General features: G+C 55.2%; 1 protein-coding gene, 1 long non-coding RNA gene and 2 other non-coding genes across 4 annotated transcripts; 2 read left to right on the top strand and 2 right to left on the bottom strand.

The window, feature by feature from the left end:
* Positions 1-249: 249 nt before the first annotated feature.
* Trim27 (tripartite motif containing 27) lies at positions 250-12,016 on the top strand (the record flags this gene model as incomplete). Its single annotated transcript, XM_013521856.1, is given in 7 exon segments — positions 250-345; positions 1,926-2,156; positions 5,278-5,300; positions 7,280-7,395; positions 7,536-7,568; positions 8,696-8,722; positions 10,545-12,016. Coding segments are annotated over 7 exon segments (1,122 nt in total), but the record flags the coding sequence as incomplete, so codon positions are not given.
* A 608-nt stretch (positions 12,017-12,624) lies between these two features.
* LOC106150131 lies at positions 12,625-15,192 on the bottom strand. The gene is made up of 2 exons (XR_001236755.1): positions 13,042-15,192; positions 12,625-12,926 (listed from the first exon to the last, which is right to left on the bottom strand). It is a non-coding gene; the product is annotated as an uncharacterized LOC106150131 (long non-coding RNA).
* Trnal-caa lies at positions 14,480-14,585 on the top strand. The gene is made up of 2 exons: positions 14,480-14,517; positions 14,540-14,585. It is a non-coding gene; the product is annotated as a tRNA-Leu (tRNA).
* A 6,846-nt stretch (positions 15,193-22,038) lies between the features above and the next one.
* On the bottom strand, positions 22,039-22,111 carry Trnar-ccg. The gene has a single exon. It is a non-coding gene; the product is annotated as a tRNA-Arg (tRNA).
* Between the last annotated feature and the right edge of the window lie 87 nt (positions 22,112-22,198).

Raw genomic sequence — 22,198 nt, 5'->3', positions numbered from 1 at the left:
CGCAGGCCGGCAGGGCGGCCGCCCGCCCCACGGAGGAAGCAGGAAGGTCAAGGCAGCGCTCAGCGCCCCGCGCGGCGGCCACACTTAGCGCGAAGTCTCCGGGGCCGCCTCGCACCTTGGCGGCCTGGAGGGTGCCTTGTGCCCGGTGCCCCTCCGCCGCGACCTGGGGCGGGGACCCGTGCGGCACCGACGCGGTGCGCCGTGGCACCTGTGCCGGACTTGGGCTGCCCGAAGGTTCTGCTTTCCCAGGAGCAAATCCAGAGCCAGCTGGACCACCTGAGGAGAGTGAAGGACCTGAAGAAGAGGCGCCGGGCGCAGGGCGAGCAGGCGCGGGCCGAGCTCCTGGTAAGGCGTCCCGGGGTCCCTGCCGCGGGGCGACCCCTCACAGCTCCCGGCGCTGCGCTTTCACGCTCTCTCTCTCCGTGCGCCAGGATCTTGCAGAAGGAGTTCCGGGCTTCTGCCGTGAACAGAGACTGTTAGCGTTCATATATTCACCGCTTAAGTGCGTAAAACGTTTTTGGACAACATTACAGGTCCTTCCTTTTGAGGCTGAAAAGCGAGCCTCTGATGACAGCGTCAGGGACCTCTCTCTGCACAGGGCGCCTCTCTGTCAGAGGGGAGCTCAGGAGCACCAGGCACCTCCCTGCACCTCGGGCTCCGCGCTCGCCCGGTGTTCACATGGAGGGCGTGATTCCCCTGCCGGGCCTCGATTTCCTCATCCGTGCAGTGGGGCGGGGTGGACACAGGGTTCCCAGCAGGCCGGCACTGCCCTGTCTTCCCAGTGAGGAACAGAGTGAGGGGAGGCTGGAGCGGGGCTGCCAGATGGCTCATGATGGGGTAGCACTCCTCTGGAGAAAGCCTTAGTTAATCCTTAGGGTCCTGTGAGCTTTAGCTTGTTTCTAAGGTTGCACTTGTGCTGATGTCCCAGGAAGACTCAGCCCCTGAGAAAGGAGGGAACTGGCAGGACTAAGCCCAGTGTGTGCTGAGCAGGGGCATGGTGCGTGGCCAGGCGGGTTGGGAGGAGGAAGGAGGGTTTCGGGATCAAGTGTCACAGGACCTGCGAGGGCTGGGGACTGAAGGCCTGCTCTGGCGGCTGTGTGCCGCACCTACCTGCCTGCTCCTGGGTCTCAGAAGCCTCTGAATCCAGCAGCAAAGTGAGGGCCAGGGCCAGGCTCCAGTAAAACCTTCCTTTCCCCCTTACTGATCCCTTACTTAGAGTATAATTAAGTGGTGTCCTGACAGTGGAGTGAGGTGAGAAGGAAGGACAGACGGACCACGGCCAGCAATCAGCCCAGGAGAGAGCTCTGGGCTGCCACACAGGCCCAGGGAGCGGAGCTGTTCCCGCCATTCACAGGGGACACGACTTGGCCCTGTCACCTCTGCGTGACAGCTTCTGGTGTGACGTCTTGGATGGCTGTCGTTGCAGTGAAGTCCTTCCCTTGGCCTACCAGACGTGGTGTGGCCTTGTTTTTGCTTTCAGGGATCTCTTTGTCCCAGCAAAGGATGAACCCCAGCCCACGCCCCGAGCCTCATCCCCAGCCCTTTTGTGGTGTTTAGTGTGAGCCGGGTCTCACCATCTGCCTGGGCTGGCCCTGCGCTTGTGGTTTTGCCTGAAGGTTCCAGGGGTTCAGGCCGCTGGGGTGAGCAGCGGACACCTGGCGTGAGGCTCGTCTCCTGGTCATGCTGTAAAATGCTGTATGAACACAGCTCCTGTGCGGGCTCCCCTGTCCCCCAGCACCCACGCGTGACCGCCACATGCACCCCGCTCACGGCCCAGTCCCGTTCTGACTGGGAGAACTTGGCCCCCAGCATCCTGCGCTCAGCCAGGGAGGGCTGGACAGCGAGTGGCCAGCGTGTGCTGTCCTCAGGGAGGACCGTGAGGGCCCGGTGACACTGTCCCTTCCCCGCCACACTCTCACCTGCAGAGCCTCACGCAGATGGAGCGGGAGAAGATCGTGTGGGAGTTCGAGCAGCTGTACCACTCCCTGAAGGAGCAGGAGTACCGGCTGCTGGCGCGGCTGGAGGAGCTGGACCTGGCCATCTACAACAGCATCAATGGCGCCATCGCCCAGTTCTCCTGCAACATCTCGCACCTCAGCGGTCTGATCGATCAGCTGGAGGAGAAGCAGCGGCAGCCCACCAGGGAGCTGCTGCAGGTGAGGCGGGCGCCCCGGCCTCTGTGGGTATGGGTGGCCACCTTCGGCACCAGGCGTGTTGATGACGGAAGCACTGGAAGTTGAAGCAAACGCTGTGGACCATCGGGCCCAGTTCGTGCAGGGGCCACGGGAAGCCCCAGCACTGCCTGCCTGGTGAGCAGATGCACCCTGGGGCAGCCTGGACCCAGAGGCCCTGGTGGCTGCACGTGCTACGGAGAGGGGCTTTACTGTAGCGTCCTTAGACCCCCTGATTGTGTGTGCCACAGCATGACGCCACACAGCAGTCGTGGCCGCCTGCGCCACACCGGGCTCTGGCCCCCGGGACTCAGCCACAAGGAGTCCTTGGCCAGGAAGGCCTGGGGACTCACAACAGGCGGCTCGGGCAGTGCAGCTGGTGACAGACCCAGTGGTGGCCCTCCAGGCATTCCTGTGTGTCCTGGGGCCAACGCAGGGTTTTGCATTTCAGGTTGGGGAAAACCAGAAGCATGTGTTTAGGGACTGGTGAAATTCTGGGAAATCTGAAGACAGTGTCCAGGTCTCACTAGCACAGAGCCGTGCCCACGCAGGGGCCGATGTCCGTCACCACCTCCTGCAGCGCGGGCCTCGGGTGTTGTAACAGCTGTGGTCAGAGCCTGCGCTCTGTGCCTCCTGCCTGTGATAGAACAGCAGGAGCTGAGGACCAAGTGCTTGAGGAGCGGCGGAGGGGATTCCTGAGAGTGTTCAGAGCCAGGGCTAAGTCTGGTCCCAGCTGTATGGGGAGGGGTCTCCAAGCTGCTGGGAGCCTTGTCCCCTCGGATGCGAGCGGGAACTGACGGGAGCAGGGCGCATGTCGCCCAGGAGCTCCCTGTGAGAGGGACTAGGACAGCAGGCCGGGGAGGCTGTGGGATGGCTCGGCCAGTAGCTACTTAGATAGAACCATTCTGCCTCATTGTAACTTTTGTCTCTGTTGCTTTCTTCATTCTTGGCCACTATGGTAGGAACACCAAGAAAACAGATAGTTTTTTGTGTAATGGGTAACTTAGTTACTTTTCTCTCCTTGCTGAGACAAAAATACCCAACACGGAAAATGAAGGAAGGAAAGGTTTATATACCTGACAGTTTGTGGAGGCTCCGGTCCATACCTGGCTGGCTCCAAGGCAGAGCAGCACATGGCAGAGGGCGACAGTTCATGGTGGAGGAAGACAGCAGAAGCAACAAGCGCAAGAGGGAGGAGGGCCGGAGAAGAGCAAGCCTCTTTCCCTCCCGAATATTGTAAGCGGGCCACCCCCACCCAGGGGCGCACAGCACTCACAGTCTCCGTGCCCTCCTCCTGCACAGGCTCAGGATGGTACAAAGTAAGCACCCTGGCTCCCTGCTGAGTCACATAGTTAACCTTCTAAACTTCACATTGACACAGTGAACAACATCCCAGAAGGGTAAGGGCGTGTCCTTTTCACCCCAGGATGCAGAACTACTGAGTCATTCGGCCAAACCTCTAGACCCTCCAGGTTAGCACAGTGTATCAGCCTTAACAATGGATTTGAGGGTTTTTTTGTTTTATGAGACAGGATCTCTTGATGTGTTCCAGGCTGGCCTGGAACTCCCACAGTCCTCCTGCCTGAGCCTTCTAAGTGCTGGGATTACAGGTGTGTGCCTCGCCTCCACCAGCGTTAGTACACATTTGTGATGTGTGAGGCGTGCAGTACGTTCACTGTGGGGAGGGGGCACAGACATCGCACTTTAGTCCTTATTTCCCCTCCCATCTCTTTCTCTCTTGTTTTTTTTTTTCCGGGTACTGGGAATCAAACTGACCTCGCGTTTGCCAGGCAGGCACTGTGCTGCTGAGCTAAATCTCCAGCCCCATCCATCTCCTTCTCTAGATCTCCATCCCGTCCTGTTTCCTGTTGTCTCTTATTTTGCTCTTTAAATTACTGGTACTTGAGGTTCCTCATATAAGGGAAACCATGTGATATTTAACCTTCTGCGCCTGGCTTATATCATTTAACATTACAGATTTGAGGTGCATTCATTTGTTACAAATAACTCAGATTTTCCCTCTCTGTGGCTGAGGAGTTAGGACTCCGTTGTATACAGATACCACATTTTCTTCAGGTAGATGCTCAGTCTTTTTTTCAGGGCTGACGTTGAACCCAGGGCCTCAAGCTTGCCAGGCAGGCAGTGTACCACCGAGCCACCCGAGAGACCAAGCTAGATCGTGGGGGGAGAGGACATCTGGTGAGAACTGAAAGTCTCCCAGATTGCTTACTAACTAGGAAGGAAAGGAGCTACTACACAGCGATCAAAACCAGCCTCGCCGTGAAGGGATGAGCAGTGACCACCTCTGGAGGGACCCAGCTTATTTATTCATTTTAAAATTTTTGAGGAGCAGGGTGTTGAGACAGAGTCTCATTATGTAGATCCGACTGACCTTGAACTCACTATAGAGTTCGTAGGGGCTTTGAACTTGCAGCGATCCTCCTGCCTCAGCCTCCCATGTGCTGGGATTTGTAGGTGTGCACCCCCACACTCGAGGCACAACCTGAATTTAACCCTGAGGAAAACGTGTGGCATTGTGTCAGACACTGTCAGTGCCTGGAAGGACAGCAGGGCAGAGGAACACTTGTAGTGGTGACCAGGCCCGTACGGGACCATGCTGCCACTGCGCGGGGTGTGGTGGCTGAGGACTGCTCATCGCCGAGGAGCTGAGGAGCTGGGGCCGGGCGGTAGGGCAGACACGTGCGTGGCCCCTCCATGCCTTGGACTGGAGGCCTGTGCTGTACCCAGCGAAGAAGACGCACTTGTCCTGGGCAGCTGCACGGGGAAGCGTGGAGGGCTGGCGCGGAACAGCGGCCTCCCGCCATGGTTCCGCACACACCGGGATAGAGGTTAGGGCTGGTGCACCGGGAGAGTAGCCCAGAGTTCTCTGTAGAGCAGCTGACCTGTGATCGGAGTGATTTCACAGTGAAAGCGAAAGGCAGGCCAGTGGGCAGTTGAGGTCTCTGAGACAGAAGCTTGAGCTGGTGAGGAAATCCCAGCTTCCGCCGCCTGCCCTGGCTGCAGTGGTTCTGGAAAGCAGAGCATCTGCGAGAGGAGCGCAGGTTGTTAATGACTTCTCATGGCCGTCCTTCTCCTTCTCTCCTAGGACATCGGGGACACGCTGAGCAGGTACGGTTTTCTCCCCCAGAGTGTGTGTGTGTGTGACTGGGGATTGAGTGTGTGCGTGTGCGGCTGGGGTTTGGATCCAGAGCCTTGTGCGTGTAGGGTGAGGAGCTGCAGCGCTGAGCCCCGTCCTCGGCCCACTCCTCCAGGGTTACGTGGAGCACACGAGCACTGTCTCGCTGGCCTTGTCATCCCTGGCAGGAGCCTGGGCCGAGCCGCCTCCTCCTGGACTGCTGCCTGCGAGCCCGGGTGTTCAGGGAGCTCAGGAGCCAGCCCCGCCCAGAAAGGCTCAGTGCTAGTGCCTTGAGGATGAGGCCGCTCCTGTGGGACGGTGGCGATGCGCGGGGACCAGGGTGAGCGCCAGGGGAGATGGCAGACCCGGCCTCCTCCGTGCGCCTCTTCCTGTCCCAGACCCGTGAGGCCTGGGAGTCACTGGAGCACCACCAGCGCGTGCTCGCTCCCCGACTCTGCCATCAGCCCGCAAGCGAGCCGGCTGCGGTGGCTCTGTGGCACATGTGCTTAGGTGCGCGGCCCTGGGCTCTGGCCTCGGCGCCGAGGCAGGAGCTGGGACAGCTCGCAGGGGAGAGGGAAGGCAGAGACTGAGTGGAGAGTGGGCTGCTGGAGAGGGTGCCGCAGCGTGCGGTGTGGTCAGAGTCCTGCAGGGAAGAGGTGCGGCCTCTGGCGAGGCAGAGGAGGTGTGGGGCTGAGGCTGGGAGCGCGGCACGCAGGCTATGCGGGCACAGTTGTGGCTTTGAGGGTCCCTGGGGTGGAGAAAAGTTGGCGTTTGTACCAGTTTCATCCAGATGACCCAAGGAAACAGTATTCCTTCCGCCACTCTGGTGTCAGGCAAGTTCTGCTGGCGGGGCAGACCCTGCAGACACTAGCGGTGTGTGTCATTAAGGACTGAGAGAGGACCCATATTTTCATTGGCTGGAGGCTTAAGCATAATAAAAAGTTTGTCACCATGTAAGAAACATGCAGGTAGGCAGCCCCTGCCCTGGGTGGTAGCTGCAGTGATCCATAGCCCAGCATGATGGTATGTGTCTATAACCACATCACTCTGGGAGGCTGAGGCAGGAGGATTGCAGGTTGGTGCTCAGCCTGAGCAACTTAGTGACTTAATAAGACCCTGTCAAAACAAAAAATGGTGAGGGATATAGTTCACTGTGAAGGCCCCGGCTTCATCTTCTAGTAACTGCAAAACAAAACCTTGCTTTCTTCCCATTTGCTGTTCTACCCTCCCTGAGGTCTGGTCCTCACATAGACCACTGCAGGATTCCACTCAGGAGAATGGAGATGAATCACAGCAGATTGCTTGGGAGTAGATTTTTCAAAATGCCGTGAGGTACTTCACCTCTCCTTGGCTGAAGTTTGGTCCTATCTAGACACAAGGGACATGACAAAACCTGGAGGGTGCTGGACAGGCAATGAGCAGCCTTTGCCGTAGGCCCTTAGATTGGTAAGAGAGTTGGATGTTGGCTCGTGGAGGGCCTGTCTATCTGAAAGTATTGGGAATCTGAAGAGTGAGCAGTTGCCCACCATGAATATCAAGGACTGTGTCCTGGAACTGAGTGATTTCTGGCAAGGTCAGCCTCATAATTCAGTTTAGTTCAGTAAATAACTCCCATTCCTACCCCATGCGCCCAGGGCCTTCATACTGAGCTGCATTCCCAGCAGTTTTGCTAAATTGTCCACATGAGCCTTGAATTTGGAATCCTCCTGACTCAGCCTCCCAGAGCAGAGTAAACCTTTCTGAAAGCTTACTGTGTGAGAACCCGTGGGCTGGGTGCCTTGGAGGAAATGAAAGCATGTGAGATGCCTTTCGTTCTGATGTGGAGGCTCACGCTCCAGGAGGGGAAGCTGCCAGCTGCAGTACCTGGTTCCAAGAGTGTCTGATGGTGTCAGGGAATTTAGGCCAGGCCTGTTCTTCCCCATGGAAGGTGCTGGAATCCAGGGAAGGATTCACATGTAATCTCTAAATCTAGGGCTGAAAGAATCAGGATCCCTGAACCTTGGATCACGCCTCCAGATCTGCAAGAAAAAATCCACATTTTTGCCCAAAAATGCCTGTTCTTGACAGAGAGTCTGAAGCAGTTCACAGGTAACAAATCTGAGGAGCGGGGTCCGGAGGGAAAATGGGTTTTTACCCTAAATGTCTGTGGATCGCCTGACGGATATATATTGTCCAGCACAGGTACACAGATGTGGGATATAGCTGAACATCTTCTTTTTTCTCCTTAGAAAAAATGCAGTCCGATATGGAGAAAATTCAAGGTAAATCGCCCTCCTGCCTGGCTTTGAGGTTGGATTTTCTTGGGAGGGAGGGGATCTGTGTCAGCAGAGCCGGACGGAGAGCCCGGTGTTTCCTGCCCGCCCTGCTGTGCGTTCCCAGTGAGCAGCCCCCGTTCTCGAGAGCATGAGGCCCATCGTGTCCAGCCGGTTCTCGGGCTCGGACGAGGAAGAAGAGAAGCGGTGTAAAGACTCATCTGGAATGAGGCTGCTTGGCTGGGCCGCAGAATGAGCAGAGACGGGGCTGGTTAGGGTTGCTGGAGCCCGCGTGCCCAGCATGGCGGACCAAGTCCGCGGCAGCGTGGAAGCGCACGTCACCTGGCAGCGGCCTCCCGCGTCAGTGAAGGGTCTGTGCTCTTACTTCCTCGTCTGCACAACGAGAGCGAAATAATAGTTCTTGCTGCACAAAGGTTATAAGATTGGGGCTGGGGATTTAGCTCAGCGGCATAGCGCCTGCCTGGCAAGCACAAGGTTATGAGTTTGATTCCCGGTACCGGAAAACCTTCCCCCCCGACAAAAAAGTTACAAGATTAACTTCAGGGTGCAGCCTGAAACATGATAAACCCTGTGTCCATCATTTCCGCAGTGTGTTCTAAGCGTCTGGGGGAGGCTGCTCCACGTCCACGTTTCCCGCCCCTAGGCCGCCTCCACTGGGGAGCTGGCCGTGCGTTCCCTGGGTTGTGTTGGCACCTGGCAGTGCCGCTGGAGACCCCCGTCCTCGGAGCCACACGGGCGACTCCCCGCAGCACCAGGGTCACACGGGAGGCGGCTGGTTCTGATGTGGCTTTCCTAGCTGGCTCTCCTTGCTTCCGTTACTCATTTGCCACTGACAAGGCTCCACGGGACCACGTGACAACACCTGTGTGCCTCAGCGTGGCGGTGGCCGTCATCAGAGCCAGCGTCCTTCTACCCGGGGCTCCTGACCCCTCCTCCCCGAAGTCCTGAGCGGTTGCTGGAGTCGAGAACTGCGGAGGAGGCAGCGCACAGCTGCCCCGGGTCACGGGCCCTCTAGTGGAGACCACCCGTCGCAATGACCAGCAAGTGCGCCTCGGGTCACAGGCTCCCGCATTCACTCGTGGCCTTCCGTAACGTCTTGTCTCTTGTTCTTTCAGAACTGAGAGAGGCTCAGTTATACTCAGGTAGGTGATGGAGGACAGAACCGTACCGGGGAGGGAACCTAAGTACCATTGTGAGTGACGGGGCTGTGCCTCCCTGCAATCTGCAGGTCGCCCTGTGAGCGGGGCACAGACAGCAATCCGCGTCTCATCTCGGTTACACTCGGGCCGCAGCTGAGGGAGGAAGTCAGGCAGGCTCTTAGCGGAAGAGAGGGGAAGCTGCCGCTTCCCGAGCAGAAGGCAGGGCCCTGCCTGCCCCCCGAGAGCCGGCAAGCGCCTGCAAGTCCGGCTGTGTCCTTGTGCTGACCTCGTCCTTCACCCTTGCGGGTGGGAGAGGCTAGGTAAAAGCCTGCCCGGAAGGCTCCCCCGCCTGAGCTGCGACATTCTGTCAGCCAGGCCGCCGCCCCTGTGTGGAGCCCTCTTCATGAGGGGAGCCCCTGCGCTCGGCCTCGCTCAGGGCCCGCTGGCCGCCATCTGTGCGTCGTCCCCTCGACAGAGACAGGGCTTTGCGTGTGTCCTGCGCGAGCTGTGCGGGCTGACGGGCGCGGCCTGCTTGGAGAGCACTGGCCTACTCGTGACCTAGGTTTGACCCCCAGCGCCACAGGAGGACAACAAGTGTGAGATGTGGTCCTGCCTGTGGGTTCCGTGGACGGTTAATGGTGTGACAAACGCACAGCATGGAGAGGAGGCGGCTAGGCCGGGGTGGAGCTGAGTGTCTGCAGCGTGAGCTTAGCGTGTGTGCAGGGCCCCGGTGTGGTGCTGTTGTGGACAGACTTGATTCAAGAACCAGAGGTCCTGGGGTCCTTGGTCACCCCTTATGCGCTACTAGGGGTGGATAATGTGCAGGATCACTTACCCTCTCCGGGTTTGATTCCGGAGAGTATAAAGGAGTTGATTCCCTCTCCCGAGAACGTCTGAAGAGCTCATGGTTGTGCAGATGAGGGCTCTTCGAGCAAAAAGCCACCACATGATTGCGAACTCAGTAACACCAAACACCAGGAGAGGTGACACAGTGATACAGCCTCAGATTTAAAAGCAAGAGTAGAAGCTGTTGTGGTGGCATGTGCCTGTTACCCCCACTCTATGAGAGGCTGCGGCAGGAGGATCTCAAGTCTGGGAAACTTAAGACCATCTCGTAAAATAAAAATATAAATGGCTGGGGATGTAAGTCAGGTCCAGTGCTCTGGGTTTAATCCCCAGACCACAAAGAGTTGTGGGCTTAAGAAGAACCGCGTGGAAGGTGGGGCCTTAGAGAAACAGCAGTGGACGAGCGAGGGTCTCGCTGAACGAAGTAAGCAGTGGTTTGAAGGGCAGCAAGTTGCTGCGGATTCAAGTCCCTCACCCACAAGTCCACATCCGCCAGTCTCTGCAGGCCAAAGGTTTTTCATTATTTTGCAGCAAGTTAATTATGGCAGCAAAGTTGCACGTATGCAGGGCTGTTGTAGCTGTATCCTGCAGGATGTGGACGATCCGTGTTGCATGTAGGTCTGTTCACAGCTGATGAGTGCATGGAAGACCCTGCTGTCTAGAATCTGTATCTCGGAATTCTGCGATGTTTCCTTGGACCTCTGAGGCTTTCATGCTAAGGGATTGTGGGCAGGCAAGGAACCCTCAGATTCATGTTACAATGGCGGTTGTGGCTCGGGAGGGAGAAGAAGGGAATGCGGTAAGATTTTAGTACTTGTGCTACACTGTTAACACAATCCCGACTGTAACTTTGGGAACAGCCCTACCGTGTGCCTCATTGTGAAGTGAACGCAGCCTGTAGCGGCGGGGCCCTGGTCCTGGGTGGGGGTGGGTGTCCCCGGCGTCCCCGTGCCCTGGCTGACCTCCCTGTGTCCTGCAGTGGACGTGACCCTGGACCCAGACACAGCCTACCCCAGCCTGATCCTGTCCGACAACCTGCGGCAGGTGCGGTACAGTTACTTGCAGCAGGACCTGCCTGACAACCCCGAGCGCTTCAACCTGTTTCCCTGTGTGCTGGGCTCCCCCTGCTTCATCGCCGGGCGCCACTACTGGGAGGTGGAGGTGGGGGACAAGGCCAAGTGGACCATCGGCGTCTGTGAAGACTCGGTGTGCAGAAAGGGCGGCGTGACCTCAGCCCCACAGAACGGGTTCTGGGCTGTGTCGCTGTGGTACGGGAAGGAGTACTGGGCCCTCACCTCCCCGATGACTGCGCTGCCCCTGCGGAGCCCGCTGCAGCGTGTGGGCATCTTTCTGGACTACGACGCCGGGGAGGTGTCCTTCTACAATGTGACTGAGAGGTGCCACACCTTCACCTTCTCCCACGCCACTTTCTGTGGGCCGGTGCGGCCCTATTTCAGCCTGAGCTACTCGGGCGGGAAGAGCGCGGCTCCTCTCATCATCTGCCCCATGAGCGGGATCGATGGCTTTTCTGGCCACGTTGGGAGTCGTGGTCGGTCCATGGAGACCTCCCCGTGAGGAGCGGAACTCGGGCCGCCGGCTGGCAGCTGGGGCCCCGCCCCACAAGTGTTGCCTCTGTCCACTGGGACTGGATGTCCACGTCCTTCCCCTCGCCATGGGGTGTGGGATGTCCATATTCCCTGGGACCCTTCCTCTTCCCGTGCAAATTGTGAGCTGTAATGAGAAGTATCAGTATTGCCCACAAATAAAACTGGATGGCCTCCGTGTTTCACACTCTGGGTTTCACCATGACTGGAGCAGGTAGAGAATGGACCATTTGGGACGTGGAGGGTACTGAGACAGCTCCCCTTGGCCCAGCCTGACTCCTCCTGGCTCAGCCAGGGTCCTGGATGGTTCTTGTCACTTCCAGGCCAGGGCTTCTTCCTGAGAAGCTGAGGGACCTTCAAGGCCTGCCAGCATGGTTGCCTTTGCCACAGTTGTCCTTGGATCACTACCTCTACCCCATACTTCCGGTCTCAAAGTTTTATTAACTCCACTACTGCTAATGTGTTTGGGTTGGTTGTTACAGGCGTGGTGAGAACGATGGCAGTCCATCGTGAGGTGATGTTCTCACCAGTCTGCCGCTGTTATCCGGGAGGGCTTTTTCTGCTCCCTTCATGCTGATGGAGGAGGATCTCTGCACCCTGGTCAGCCACACACCATCCCTGCCGTGTTCCAGGGATTTGTTGCCTTGCCTATTTTCTCCCACCTCTTTTGGGGGACAGGGCTTGACCTTCCCGATACGTGTGCCTTGAAGGACAGCTCGTTCCCAGGACCATCGCCACGGAAGCCATTCTGGAGTTGGAAGGCACATCACTGCGAGTCCCGGGGTGTTCTTAGTCATGCTTCTCTTTGGGTACATGCCCTTGATTAGAAATAAAGTGGATAATGGATGTTTATATTTCCCTTATTTCCCAGGTCTTGGTGGGATTGGGTTCAGACTGAGAGTGGAGGGAACATGTTGATTTCCAGTGTGGTTCCAGGATCCCATTCTGGTCAGTATTTTCTTCCATCTCGGTGGTAAAAGTCATTTGCTAACAGTCCTGAAAAGGCAGTGCTGGATATCTCTGGGCCATGACTCATTGGTTAAGCCCCTGTGGTATGGAGATCTGTGTTTTCTTAATTGGCAGTGGGATAATGGACACACTTGTGAAAGATCAGAGAGCCCAAAACGCTGCTGACTGCAGAACCAGGAACACAAGGCCTGGGGGGTGCATTCGTGTGCTGAGGAGGAAAGATCAGGCTGAGAAGACAGCCCTGTTCCCAGGAATTTGGATCTTTTCTGCTGCGAGGTGAAAGTCCATGGACTAAGAACTTCTCCTGGTCTAGGCATTGGGGTTCTGTGGCCGAGAACTATGAACTGAGGATAACGCCCCAATTTATTCTCTAGCCTTTAAGAGAAATGCAACCAGGGACTATCAATGGGGAGTGCGTAAGACTAGGTTACCTTTTCTCAATACTCTGAGGTGAATATATAGAGTAAAACACACACGCATGCGAAGTGCTGACAGAAAGCCATGCTTGGCACACAGCATGAAGAGCTTTTTACTCACTGTAACTTATTTCGGGCTCATAACCTCACGAAGCACTATTTCCTTGATTTTACAGATGTAGACTTGAAGCATCGGGGTAGGAGACTGATCCCAGGTGCACAGCTAGGAACCAGCTGGCCAGGACTCTTAACTGAGCTGGACACACGACCCTGTCCCTCGGTTCTGCCCACAGATGTGCGGCTTCTGCCCCCTGCCGGGAGGGCAGAACAGGCAGTGCGGTCCTGACATCGGAGTCCTGCTCGCAGCAGCACCTGTGGGATCACAAATGGAACATGTCAGAACCACATCCCACATTCCCTTAATTGTTGAGTGTACTGGGGCAGGGAGGGAGAGTAAAGGTCCGTGGAGAGGACACCAACTGCGTACCTGTGCAAGGAGGTGCGCCCTCAGGAGGGACCTTTGGTTCCTGACACCCCGGGATGTCCACGGGCTGCCTCACACCCATCGCAGCTGCAGCTGAGATCAGCAAGGCTGTCAGACCCGCAAAGCTGCTTTCCGTTTGAATGAGGACGAATCTTTAGCAATAAATCTGATTAACAGTGCTCAACAGGAAAAGTCCGCAGACCGTTTTCCTTGTGATACCCATGTTACAACATTAGCAGAAAGACCACGGTTCCCTGTGGGGTGTGCAGCAGAGAGAGGAGGGCAGAGGTCTGCGTGTGTTACTGATTACTTCGAGTGGGATGGGGGACTTCCGGCTGTTAAAATATTTAAGGCTAGCTTTCCTCAGCAGAGCCGCCCGGGGTCCTGGGTGCACTTTATCTGGCCCTTTTTCTCTTACTCAGCGCTAGCTCACCTTTCACTTTTACTTTTTCAAGTAAACTTTACTGCCGCGTTTAAAAAATAATAAATTTTTAATTTAAGAAGCCCATTTTGAATGGAGTTGAAAGAACCTCTAAATAATTCTGCATTTACTCAAAGCAATCTTTGAGTTCGGTCAGGATGCGGGCCACTGACGGAGCCGGCTGGGCAGGGCTCCTTCGCGCCTGCTTCCTTCCCCAGACATCTGAGTCAGTCGCGCGGGCAGCTTCCACAGCGCCTGTCCGGTTCAGCGGCCACCGAAGGTGCGCGTGCGCACGCCTGCGTGCGAGGCGCCTTGGCGCAGGCTGCATCGGTCAAGCTGGAGGCTCACGTACGGGAATCGGGTCCTGCTTGTGAAACGTGGCGAGGCGCTGCTGTGGGCTAGTTCGCGTGTCCGGGCGGCAGCCTCCACCGCCTCAGCGCCCGGCCAGGCCTTTCAGTGCCCTCGTGGACGTTTTCACAAAAAAACAGGACGGCCCGGGCCGTCGTCGTACACCATGAACGCCGCTGGCCAACAGTAACAACCTCACGTGAATTACAGCTCATTCCCAAACAGATGTGGCGCCCGTTACAGCAACATCAGGCAGCCGCAGCGTAACACGCCGTAAAGGAGGAATCAGGGTGGGGCCGGAACGAGCCAGGAACAGAAAGAAACTCCTTTCTTCCCGAACCACGGCAAAACCCCGTCGGGCGCGGGCTGGCAGGCGGCGACCCCGGCGGCGCGGGCCGAGCTCGCTGAGTCCGGTGCTTCTCCTCGGCTGGTGGAGGCGGGGCCGCCACGGGGCGACCGCCAGGCGCCCCTTCCTCCTTCCGCCCGCGCGGCTGCCTGCCTTGGGGTCGCATCCAGTTTCCGCCAGTCTTCTCAGCGGCCGCAACGTGCTCGACGTTTCACAGGTGGCCGCAGGCTCGCGATTGCCAAGCGGGCCTGACGTCATCATCGCGCGTCGCGCAGACGCCGTCCTAGAACCCTCTTTAGAACAGGATCTCAACCAATTCATCGAGTGTCAGGATGGCCGAGTGGTCTAAGGCGCCAGACTCAAGCTTCGCTTCCCGCGCTCGGGGATTCTGGTCTCCGTATGGAGGCGTGGGTTCGAATCCCACTTCTGACACATCCCTTTTCTTCCCTACTTTTTTGAAACACATAACTACGATAGCCGGCCTGGTATATGTGAGTCGGCAAACCTACTTCTAAACACTGACTTTTAAACTTTTGTCATAAGAACCAGCAACACTGAACAGACGGGAGCGGGAGCATCGCGATGCCTGTAAGAACCGCGAGATTTGGGGCAACGCTCGCCCCCGCGGGTCCCGGCGGCGGGAGGGCCCAGAGGGGGCGCGTCCGCGGCGCAGTTCCGGAAGCTTCGCGGAGCGCGCCTCCGAGTGCAGCCTGCCCCGCGCTGGGCCCCAAGCCTTCCTCCTCCGGGCGGAGCCGCAGCCGGTCCTCGGGGGAACGCCGGGGAGCGGTAACCCGCATCGGGGACGCACACCCGCAGTTCCCGCGCCTCCGGAGGCCGAGACAGGAGGGCTTCCAGTTTGGAGCCAGTGCCAGAACTCCGCGAGCCCCTCTCTTCGAGGTCCAGAAACGTGTGTTCTAGGGCTGGGCCTGTAACTCGGGGAGGCTCTAAGATTCCATCCCGGTGGCAGCAAAAAATAAAATAAGTGGATGTTACCCACACAAGGTAACCTGGGATCTTCATTTTTTCATTAAAGACAGTTTTTCCTGATAAAATTGGAGATGGAGGTGACTGTTAACTTCAAAGCTGAGCACGAGCCCACTATTTAGCTGATACAGTCTCATAGAATTGGGCTTTAGCGTTGATGTTGAGCAAAAATTAATAGAGGTCCTTGTTCTGGCCTGGGCGCCCGCAATAGCCTCAGCAGTCCTGAGGCTTCCCGAGAGCTGCCCAGCGCACGCCCTGCTCCCAGCTCCGGGCAGCCCCGCGCGGCACTGCTGACCTCTCGCCAAGTCGCTGCAGGCCGGTCCCCCTCGCCCCAGCCCGATCCTCCCGGGTTCACCTCGGACCTTCTCGGCATCCACCCGCATCCCAGATAGGCTCAGCCCCAGTCTGGCCCAGCCCGAGGTCCAAGCACTCTTCTCCAGCCTTAGGTCCCGTCACCTGCAGTCCAGAGCCACAATGTATTTTTTGGTTCCAAACATCCAGCTACATGATTCGGTGTTTTTTGCAAACTGAAGCACAGAACGTGAAGTTAAGCAGCAAACAAAATAACTCATCCTTCTCTAGCACCGCTCATCTGCTGCCCAGACAAATATAAGAGGACTCCTGGCGTCCGGCTGTTAGGGTCACACCAGGCACCACCTTGCATCCCTGCGGTACTTGACTTGCCCAGGGTTTCATTGCTGAAGTTGAGATGTGTTACAGTCTCCTCCACTGGAAACATTTTTATTTCTTAGTGATACATACGGTGTGCCCTACAGAGACTTCTTAGATTTGAAGACGTAACTGTAACAAGTGGAGCAGTGGCCACACTGATGCTTAATAAATGCAGCAGTGTTGTTAATTTGCTGTTTCCACACACTCCTTCATGAACACAGCGAGCTGAACGGCTCCAGGGCTTTGTTTGAAGATAACAACTCAGTGAGGACCCTGCTCAGAGAAAGCACAGTCCCGGTTACCTCAGGCAAATAAAGCTTGTCTTGCCCTAGGATATGTAAGATGTGAAGTTTTCAATTTGATTTTTTTCTGCAGTGCTGACGCCAAAACCTAGGGCCTCATGCACACTGGGCGTACTGCTGAGCCGCACTCCCAGCCTCAGACTTAGGGCTAATAAAATTATGGAGCCGGGGTATAGCTCAGTGGCAAAATACTTGGGCTGGTATTGCAGGATTGTCACAGCTGTGATCACCAGCAGTGCCACACGGGCACACACAGATACGTGTATGTACACATGTATGATAGGAAATAATTCCAGCAGGTGTGAAGGTGAGAAGAGTCCACGTGGATATTTATGTATGTCCTTTGTAGAATGTGTAGCCCACAGAGGGTATTTAAATGAGTCAAAGAGCTGGGCGTGGTAGTGCACGCCTATTACCCCAACACTGAGGAGAATGAAGTAGAAGAGCACCATGAGTTTGAGGCCAGCCTGCACTGCATAACGAGACCCTGTCTCACAACAAAACCCAAGCCAAACCACAAAAGGCCCTGTCTCAACATAAAGAACTACAAGGAGCCAGGGATGTGGCTGGTTTCAGTCCCTAGCACAGCAATCGATCAGTGAAATCAAGAAAAATAACGGTTACTACTTTGCTAGGGCTCCTGTAACACTGCCACAGCCTGGGTGTAACATCAGAAACTCACTGTCTCGGGGCCGCGGGGCTGAAGTGCAGGCGGCGGTGCCAGAAGAGGGCTCCTTCCAGCTCGGACACAGCTGCCCCGGCCTGAAACCTATCACATTTTAGCTGATCTCGGCCTTCGTCCACAGCATTCTGCTGTGTGTGACTGCCATTAGGCGCAAGTTGACCCCCTTTTGTAAATCGTTTGTTACACTGCATTGGGGCTACTAATTTAACTTTTTTTTTTCAGACAGGGGCTCACATGTAGTTCATGGTAGCCTTGAACTCACTATGTAACCCAGACTGGCCTCAAACTCATGGTAGTCCTCCTGCCTCAGCCTCCCCAGTGCTGGGATTACATCCTTGTGCCACCATGCCCTGCTTAATTTAACTGTTAAATAGGGTCACATCAGAAGAATGCCCAGTATTCCCCCCATGCAGGACACTGTCCCACCCACACTGGTGTTTAGAGTGCTTCCTCAGCTGAGGGGCTCCGGGGGCCTGAGCTGGGCCTGGCGTGTGGCACTGCTGCGGGCCAGGGCACTGGGCTGTGAGTGTCGCGGTAGACCCCAAACTGCACAGGCCCGGGCATCGGGACGGGCAGCGGCCTAACACCCATGTAGCTCAGCAGCCCCCGGCCTACCTCCACTGAAACCTCGCTCGATAAGAATCACCGGGCAAATCTGCATGAAGCGCAGAAAGCTAGGCTTGCAGGGAACATGTCCTGGAGACCCACGCGGGCCAGAGCGAAGGGAACGGCCTTCACTGCCAGTCCCGGGAAGCAACAAAAGTAAAGTGACGGAGACCACGGAGGTCTTCGAGCAGAGCGCGCACCGCGCCGAGCAGCAGGCCGTGCACAGGCGCGTGTCCGCAGGGCGGCCTTTCCTTGGGCTCCGCCGCGCCGCTGAATGGCGCTTCCTGCTGAACAGGCCCGGCCGCTCGCAGCGCGGGCTGGCTGTCCAGGGCCAAGGGCCACGTCTCCTGAGGCTCTCGCTGGCTGGGAGGCTGCGAGTCCCCTCGTGCACGGGCCCCACACCGCACGAGGGCACCGACGGGCGCAACCCAGGCCTGTGACCGCGGTGAACCCAGTGACCTGCTGACGCACCAGGGCCCAGCCAGGCCCTACCTGGTACTGCCTTACGGTGGGGATAAAGGTCCAGTGTGAGGCTGGCGAGGACACTGGAAACCCTGAAGGCACCTGCTGGACAGGCTCTCCTCGCAGCAGGACGGCCCTACTACGGCAGAGCGCAGAGACTCAGACAAAAGGGGTGTCGTCAGAAGGGACGAGCGGCTGCGGGACCGGAAGACGCCCCCACACCCGGCTGGGACTCCTGTGCAGGGGACTGCCTGCACGGATGCTTGTTTGTTGTCTGAAAACAACACAGCTTCACTGGAGTCTAACATACATGCAACAAAATTCAAGTCTTTAGAGTGAAATGTGACAGGTTTCAGGGAGTGTGCTGCCAGGTAAGTCGCCAGGTGCAGTGTTCATTCCTCGAAGGAAGTGTCCCGTCCCCCCCCCCCCCCCCCCGCCTCGGACAGGCACCAACGGGCCTTTGCTGCTATCGTTTTGCCTTTTGCAGAACTCCGCAGAACCGTGCAAGGTGCTGGTGTCTGCACCTGACTTCTTTCCCTTGGGCCAGGCATCCGCGCTGCTGCATTTGCAGGTGGTTTCCCCTTCCACTGCCGCAGAAAGCCCCAACAGGTGGACACACCAGTTTATTAGTGGTACTGTTAGTGAATGGACTTTTGTTCGAAAGTGCAGTTTCATGTCTCTTGGACGTGCATGCTTCCGGAGGGGGGTGCTGGGGGAAGGCAGGTGCAGGTGACTGGGCAGGGTGCCGCCGGCTCCCTCCGTGCTGTGACACTGCCTCAGGGGCCCAGCTTTTGCTCCCAAGGACACCAGGAAAGCCAGAAGAACGTGCCAGGTTCTCAGGCTATGCTCCAAAGCCACTGTGTGATTTCTAAGTGTGGAGACAAAGCATGGGTAAACTGGCAAACCTGGAATCACTGAAGACCACAGAATTGGGAAAACTGCTGAACCTTACAGGAAGGTAAAAGGACTGTGGAGTGGTTGGTACCAGACTGCTGTGTGACTCCAGAACCTAGGAAAAAGGCAGACTAACCTGTTCTCATCCTGGCTGTCTCATTAACTGACAACCTCAGTGGATGTACAGGCCACAAAGAATGGATAGCAAAATACACAAGGCTCAGGCGCGGTGGTGCACACTTGTACTCTCAGCACTCGGGAGGCTGAGGCAGGAGGGTTATGGTGAGTTTGAGGCCAACCTGGGCTACATAGTGAGTTCAAAGCCAATCTGGACTACACAGTGAGACCCTGTCTCAAAAACTTTTTATTAAAAGAAAAAGCATACAGGTGGGGGCTGGGGTGTCAGGAACTGGCAGAGATTTGCCTCCCACTCACTGAAGTTCTGGGCTCCACCCCCAGCATCATATCAAAAAAGACAACAAAAGCACAACCAGCAAGATGGGTGTGGTGGCACACCATCAACCTAGCTGTCAGGACGCTGAGGCAGGAGGATCACCTGAAGTTCAGAGCCAGCCTGGGCTACATAGTGAGACCCCCGTCTTAAAAAGCCATAACAAAACAAAAAAACGGCAGTGAGTCATTAAAAATAGAAATGCTGCCCTTGAAGCCAGCTTGAATTAAATTGGAGATCGCTGTTAAGAGGACGAAACTAGACACAGGAAGACAAGATGTCACTCATATGTGGAGTATGAAAGTGTTGATCTCACAGAGGTTGAGAGCAGAATGGGACTCACTGAGGCTAAGGAGAGGCGTGGGAGAGGTCCATCACGGGCCTAAGTTCTAGCTGAACAGGCACCGGAAGTTCTGGTTGCACCATTGGGCAACTAGATAGAGATAACATGCCCCAGCCACTTTCTCTGTTCCTCACAAAGTTCAGTGCCTGTAACTTAAAGTGCGGGGGGGGGGGGGTTGTTGGCTCAGAGTCTCACAGGTAATCAATTTTAGTCCCAGAATTTTTTTTTACATTTCTACATAGATATTACATCATCTGCAAGAAAAGACAGCTTTAGTTTTTCTTCAAGTTTTAGTTCTTTTAGTTTGAAAAGTCTGCACCCCTTTGGTTTCCTTTGCATGTTTAATTCTATTGGCCAGGGCTTCCACTGCACTGCTGGAGTGGTGAGAGAAGAGATCCTTGCTGCGTCCTCCATCTTGGTAGAAAAGCTTTCATATCTCACCCTTAAGTGTGACAGAGCTTTAGGTTTTTTTTCTTTCTAAATGTTATCAAGTTGAGGAAGTTCTCTGTATTCCTAGTTTGCTGAAAGTTTTGTTTTTCTAACCATGAATGAGTGTTGTATATGTTCAATATTTTTCTGTATCTACTAATATAATGACAGGAGTTTTCTTCTTTAACCTGTTAATGAGATGTATTACACTGATTTTCAAATGAACCAGTAAGGTATACCTGGAATAAGTCCCACTTGGTTGCAGTGTATAATTCTTTTCATTCGTTATTGAATTCAATTTGCTAATATTTCATGAAGGACTTTTGTATCTCTGCTTATAGGAGATATTGGTCTGTAGTTTTCCTTCCTGTCATCTAGCCATTAGGGTAGAGATTCTAGCCTCATAGAATGAAGAAATGCTCCCTCTGTTTCTATCTTTTGGAAGAGACTGCAGAGAACTGACATCATTTTTTCCTTAAATATTTGAAAATAATACCAATACATCATCTGGGCATGGCGCTTTACTGTTTGGGAGGGTATTAATTACTGATTCAGTTTCTTTAGATTATCTCTCCTTGCATGTGTTTTGGTAAACTGGATCCTGGAATTAGATTAGGCTTCTGTGCTCCCCGTTCTGAGTTCATTCCTGTGATCTCTGAGTTTAGCCCCTGGTCTCTGAAGCTCAAATACATGACTGCTTCCAGGTTCCACCCCTACAAAAGAAAGGGCAGGAGGAACCCCCTGCATCAGAGCTTGAGCTGTGGGGACTCATGCACCATTCAGAGCCCGTCCACTGAGACGCAGAAGGGAGTTCCTTGGCACAGGACAAGGAAAGTAGCAACACACAGAGAACGCAGAAGGCTCCAAGGGAAGGTAGTAAGCACACCCTCAGCCCTGAAGTCTTTCCCTTCAGTGTTAGGACCGGAACCCAGAAAGGAGCCCACAGTGGGCAAGCGCGTCATCCCCACCCCTGCTGCAGGTGAGCCTTGGGCAGAGTTGGGGCCATTCCCGCACTGCTCCACCCTCATGCATGCTCCAGGAGAGCTCAAGGCACACAATACCAAAGGTGCTGGTTACGTTTAGGAACTGTCCTAAAAATCTCCAGTGTCCAAGAGCAGGTAACACCCTTAGCTAAGAAAATTACTCACATTACCCTGCTTTACTGACTCTGTGGACAGGTATTCTTTTATGTATTTTTTGTGGTGCTGGGTATCCAAACCCAGACTCATACAGGCTAAGTACTCTCCCTTCGCGGAGCTACATCCCAGCCTAGGAATGATTCTGACACCTTACAGCATGGATGAATCAGGAAGGCATTTTGCTAAGTACAGTAGGTTCAACACGAAAGGATAAACACTGTGCAATTCCACTTACATGAAATGTCTAGAACAGGCACACGTGTAGACACAGAAAATAGTCTGGAGATGAGCAAGAGCTGAAGTCATGGGGGAAATTAGGAGTTAATGGTTGCAGAACTTCCGTTGGAAATGAAAACATTAAATTTTACATTAAAACATTTAAAATGGCCAGGCGTGGAGGCACACGCCTGTAACCCCAGCACTCGGGAGGCTGAGGCAGGAAGATCGTTGCGAGTTCGAAGCCAGCCTGGGCTACAAAGTGAGCTCAAGGCCAGTCTGAAGTGCATAGCTAGACTCTGTCTCAAACAAAAAAAAAAAAAAAGAAAAAAATAAAGAAAGAAACCATGCAGGAATTCTCCAAATGAGATGGCCGACTATACGGAGGCCTTAAAAAAAATTTTTTTTAAATAACAATTTTTATGTATTTTTACCGTATGAAAACAAAACTGAATCATGATAATAAACAACAACAATTGGTTTTAAATATTGAGACTCGGCTCCAAAAATAATTTTGACTCAGTTTCCAGATTTACCTCTTGGTTTTATGTAGCTCTGGGCAAAAAGCTGTACCATTTTAGGTCTTGACTTCTGGCTCTGTGAAATGGGAATATTACTAAGACTCGCGGGTGGCGTAACGCAGATTTTAGCCGTAGTTCACTCTGCCTCCCGCCCTCCTAGCGCCACGGGAAGCAAAAACGTCGACCACGAAGGGACTCGAACCCTCAATCTTCTGATCCGGAATCAGACGCCTTATCCATTAGGCCACGCGGCCGGCAGTAGGGGAGTCCGGCCACGTGGACCCAAAGACAGGGCCGCGGGGCGCGGGAAGCAGGGGCTGGGGCGACCGCGAGGCCGGCGC

Source organism: Chinchilla lanigera, unplaced genomic scaffold (genome assembly GCF_000276665.1).
Source record: "Chinchilla lanigera isolate Chin_1 unplaced genomic scaffold, ChiLan1.0 scaffold00064, whole genome shotgun sequence".
Lineage (NCBI taxonomy): Eukaryota > Metazoa > Chordata > Mammalia > Rodentia > Chinchillidae > Chinchilla > Chinchilla lanigera.
The sequence above is the reverse complement of the archived record's forward strand: the minus strand, read 5'-3'. Positions and strand labels throughout refer to the sequence as shown.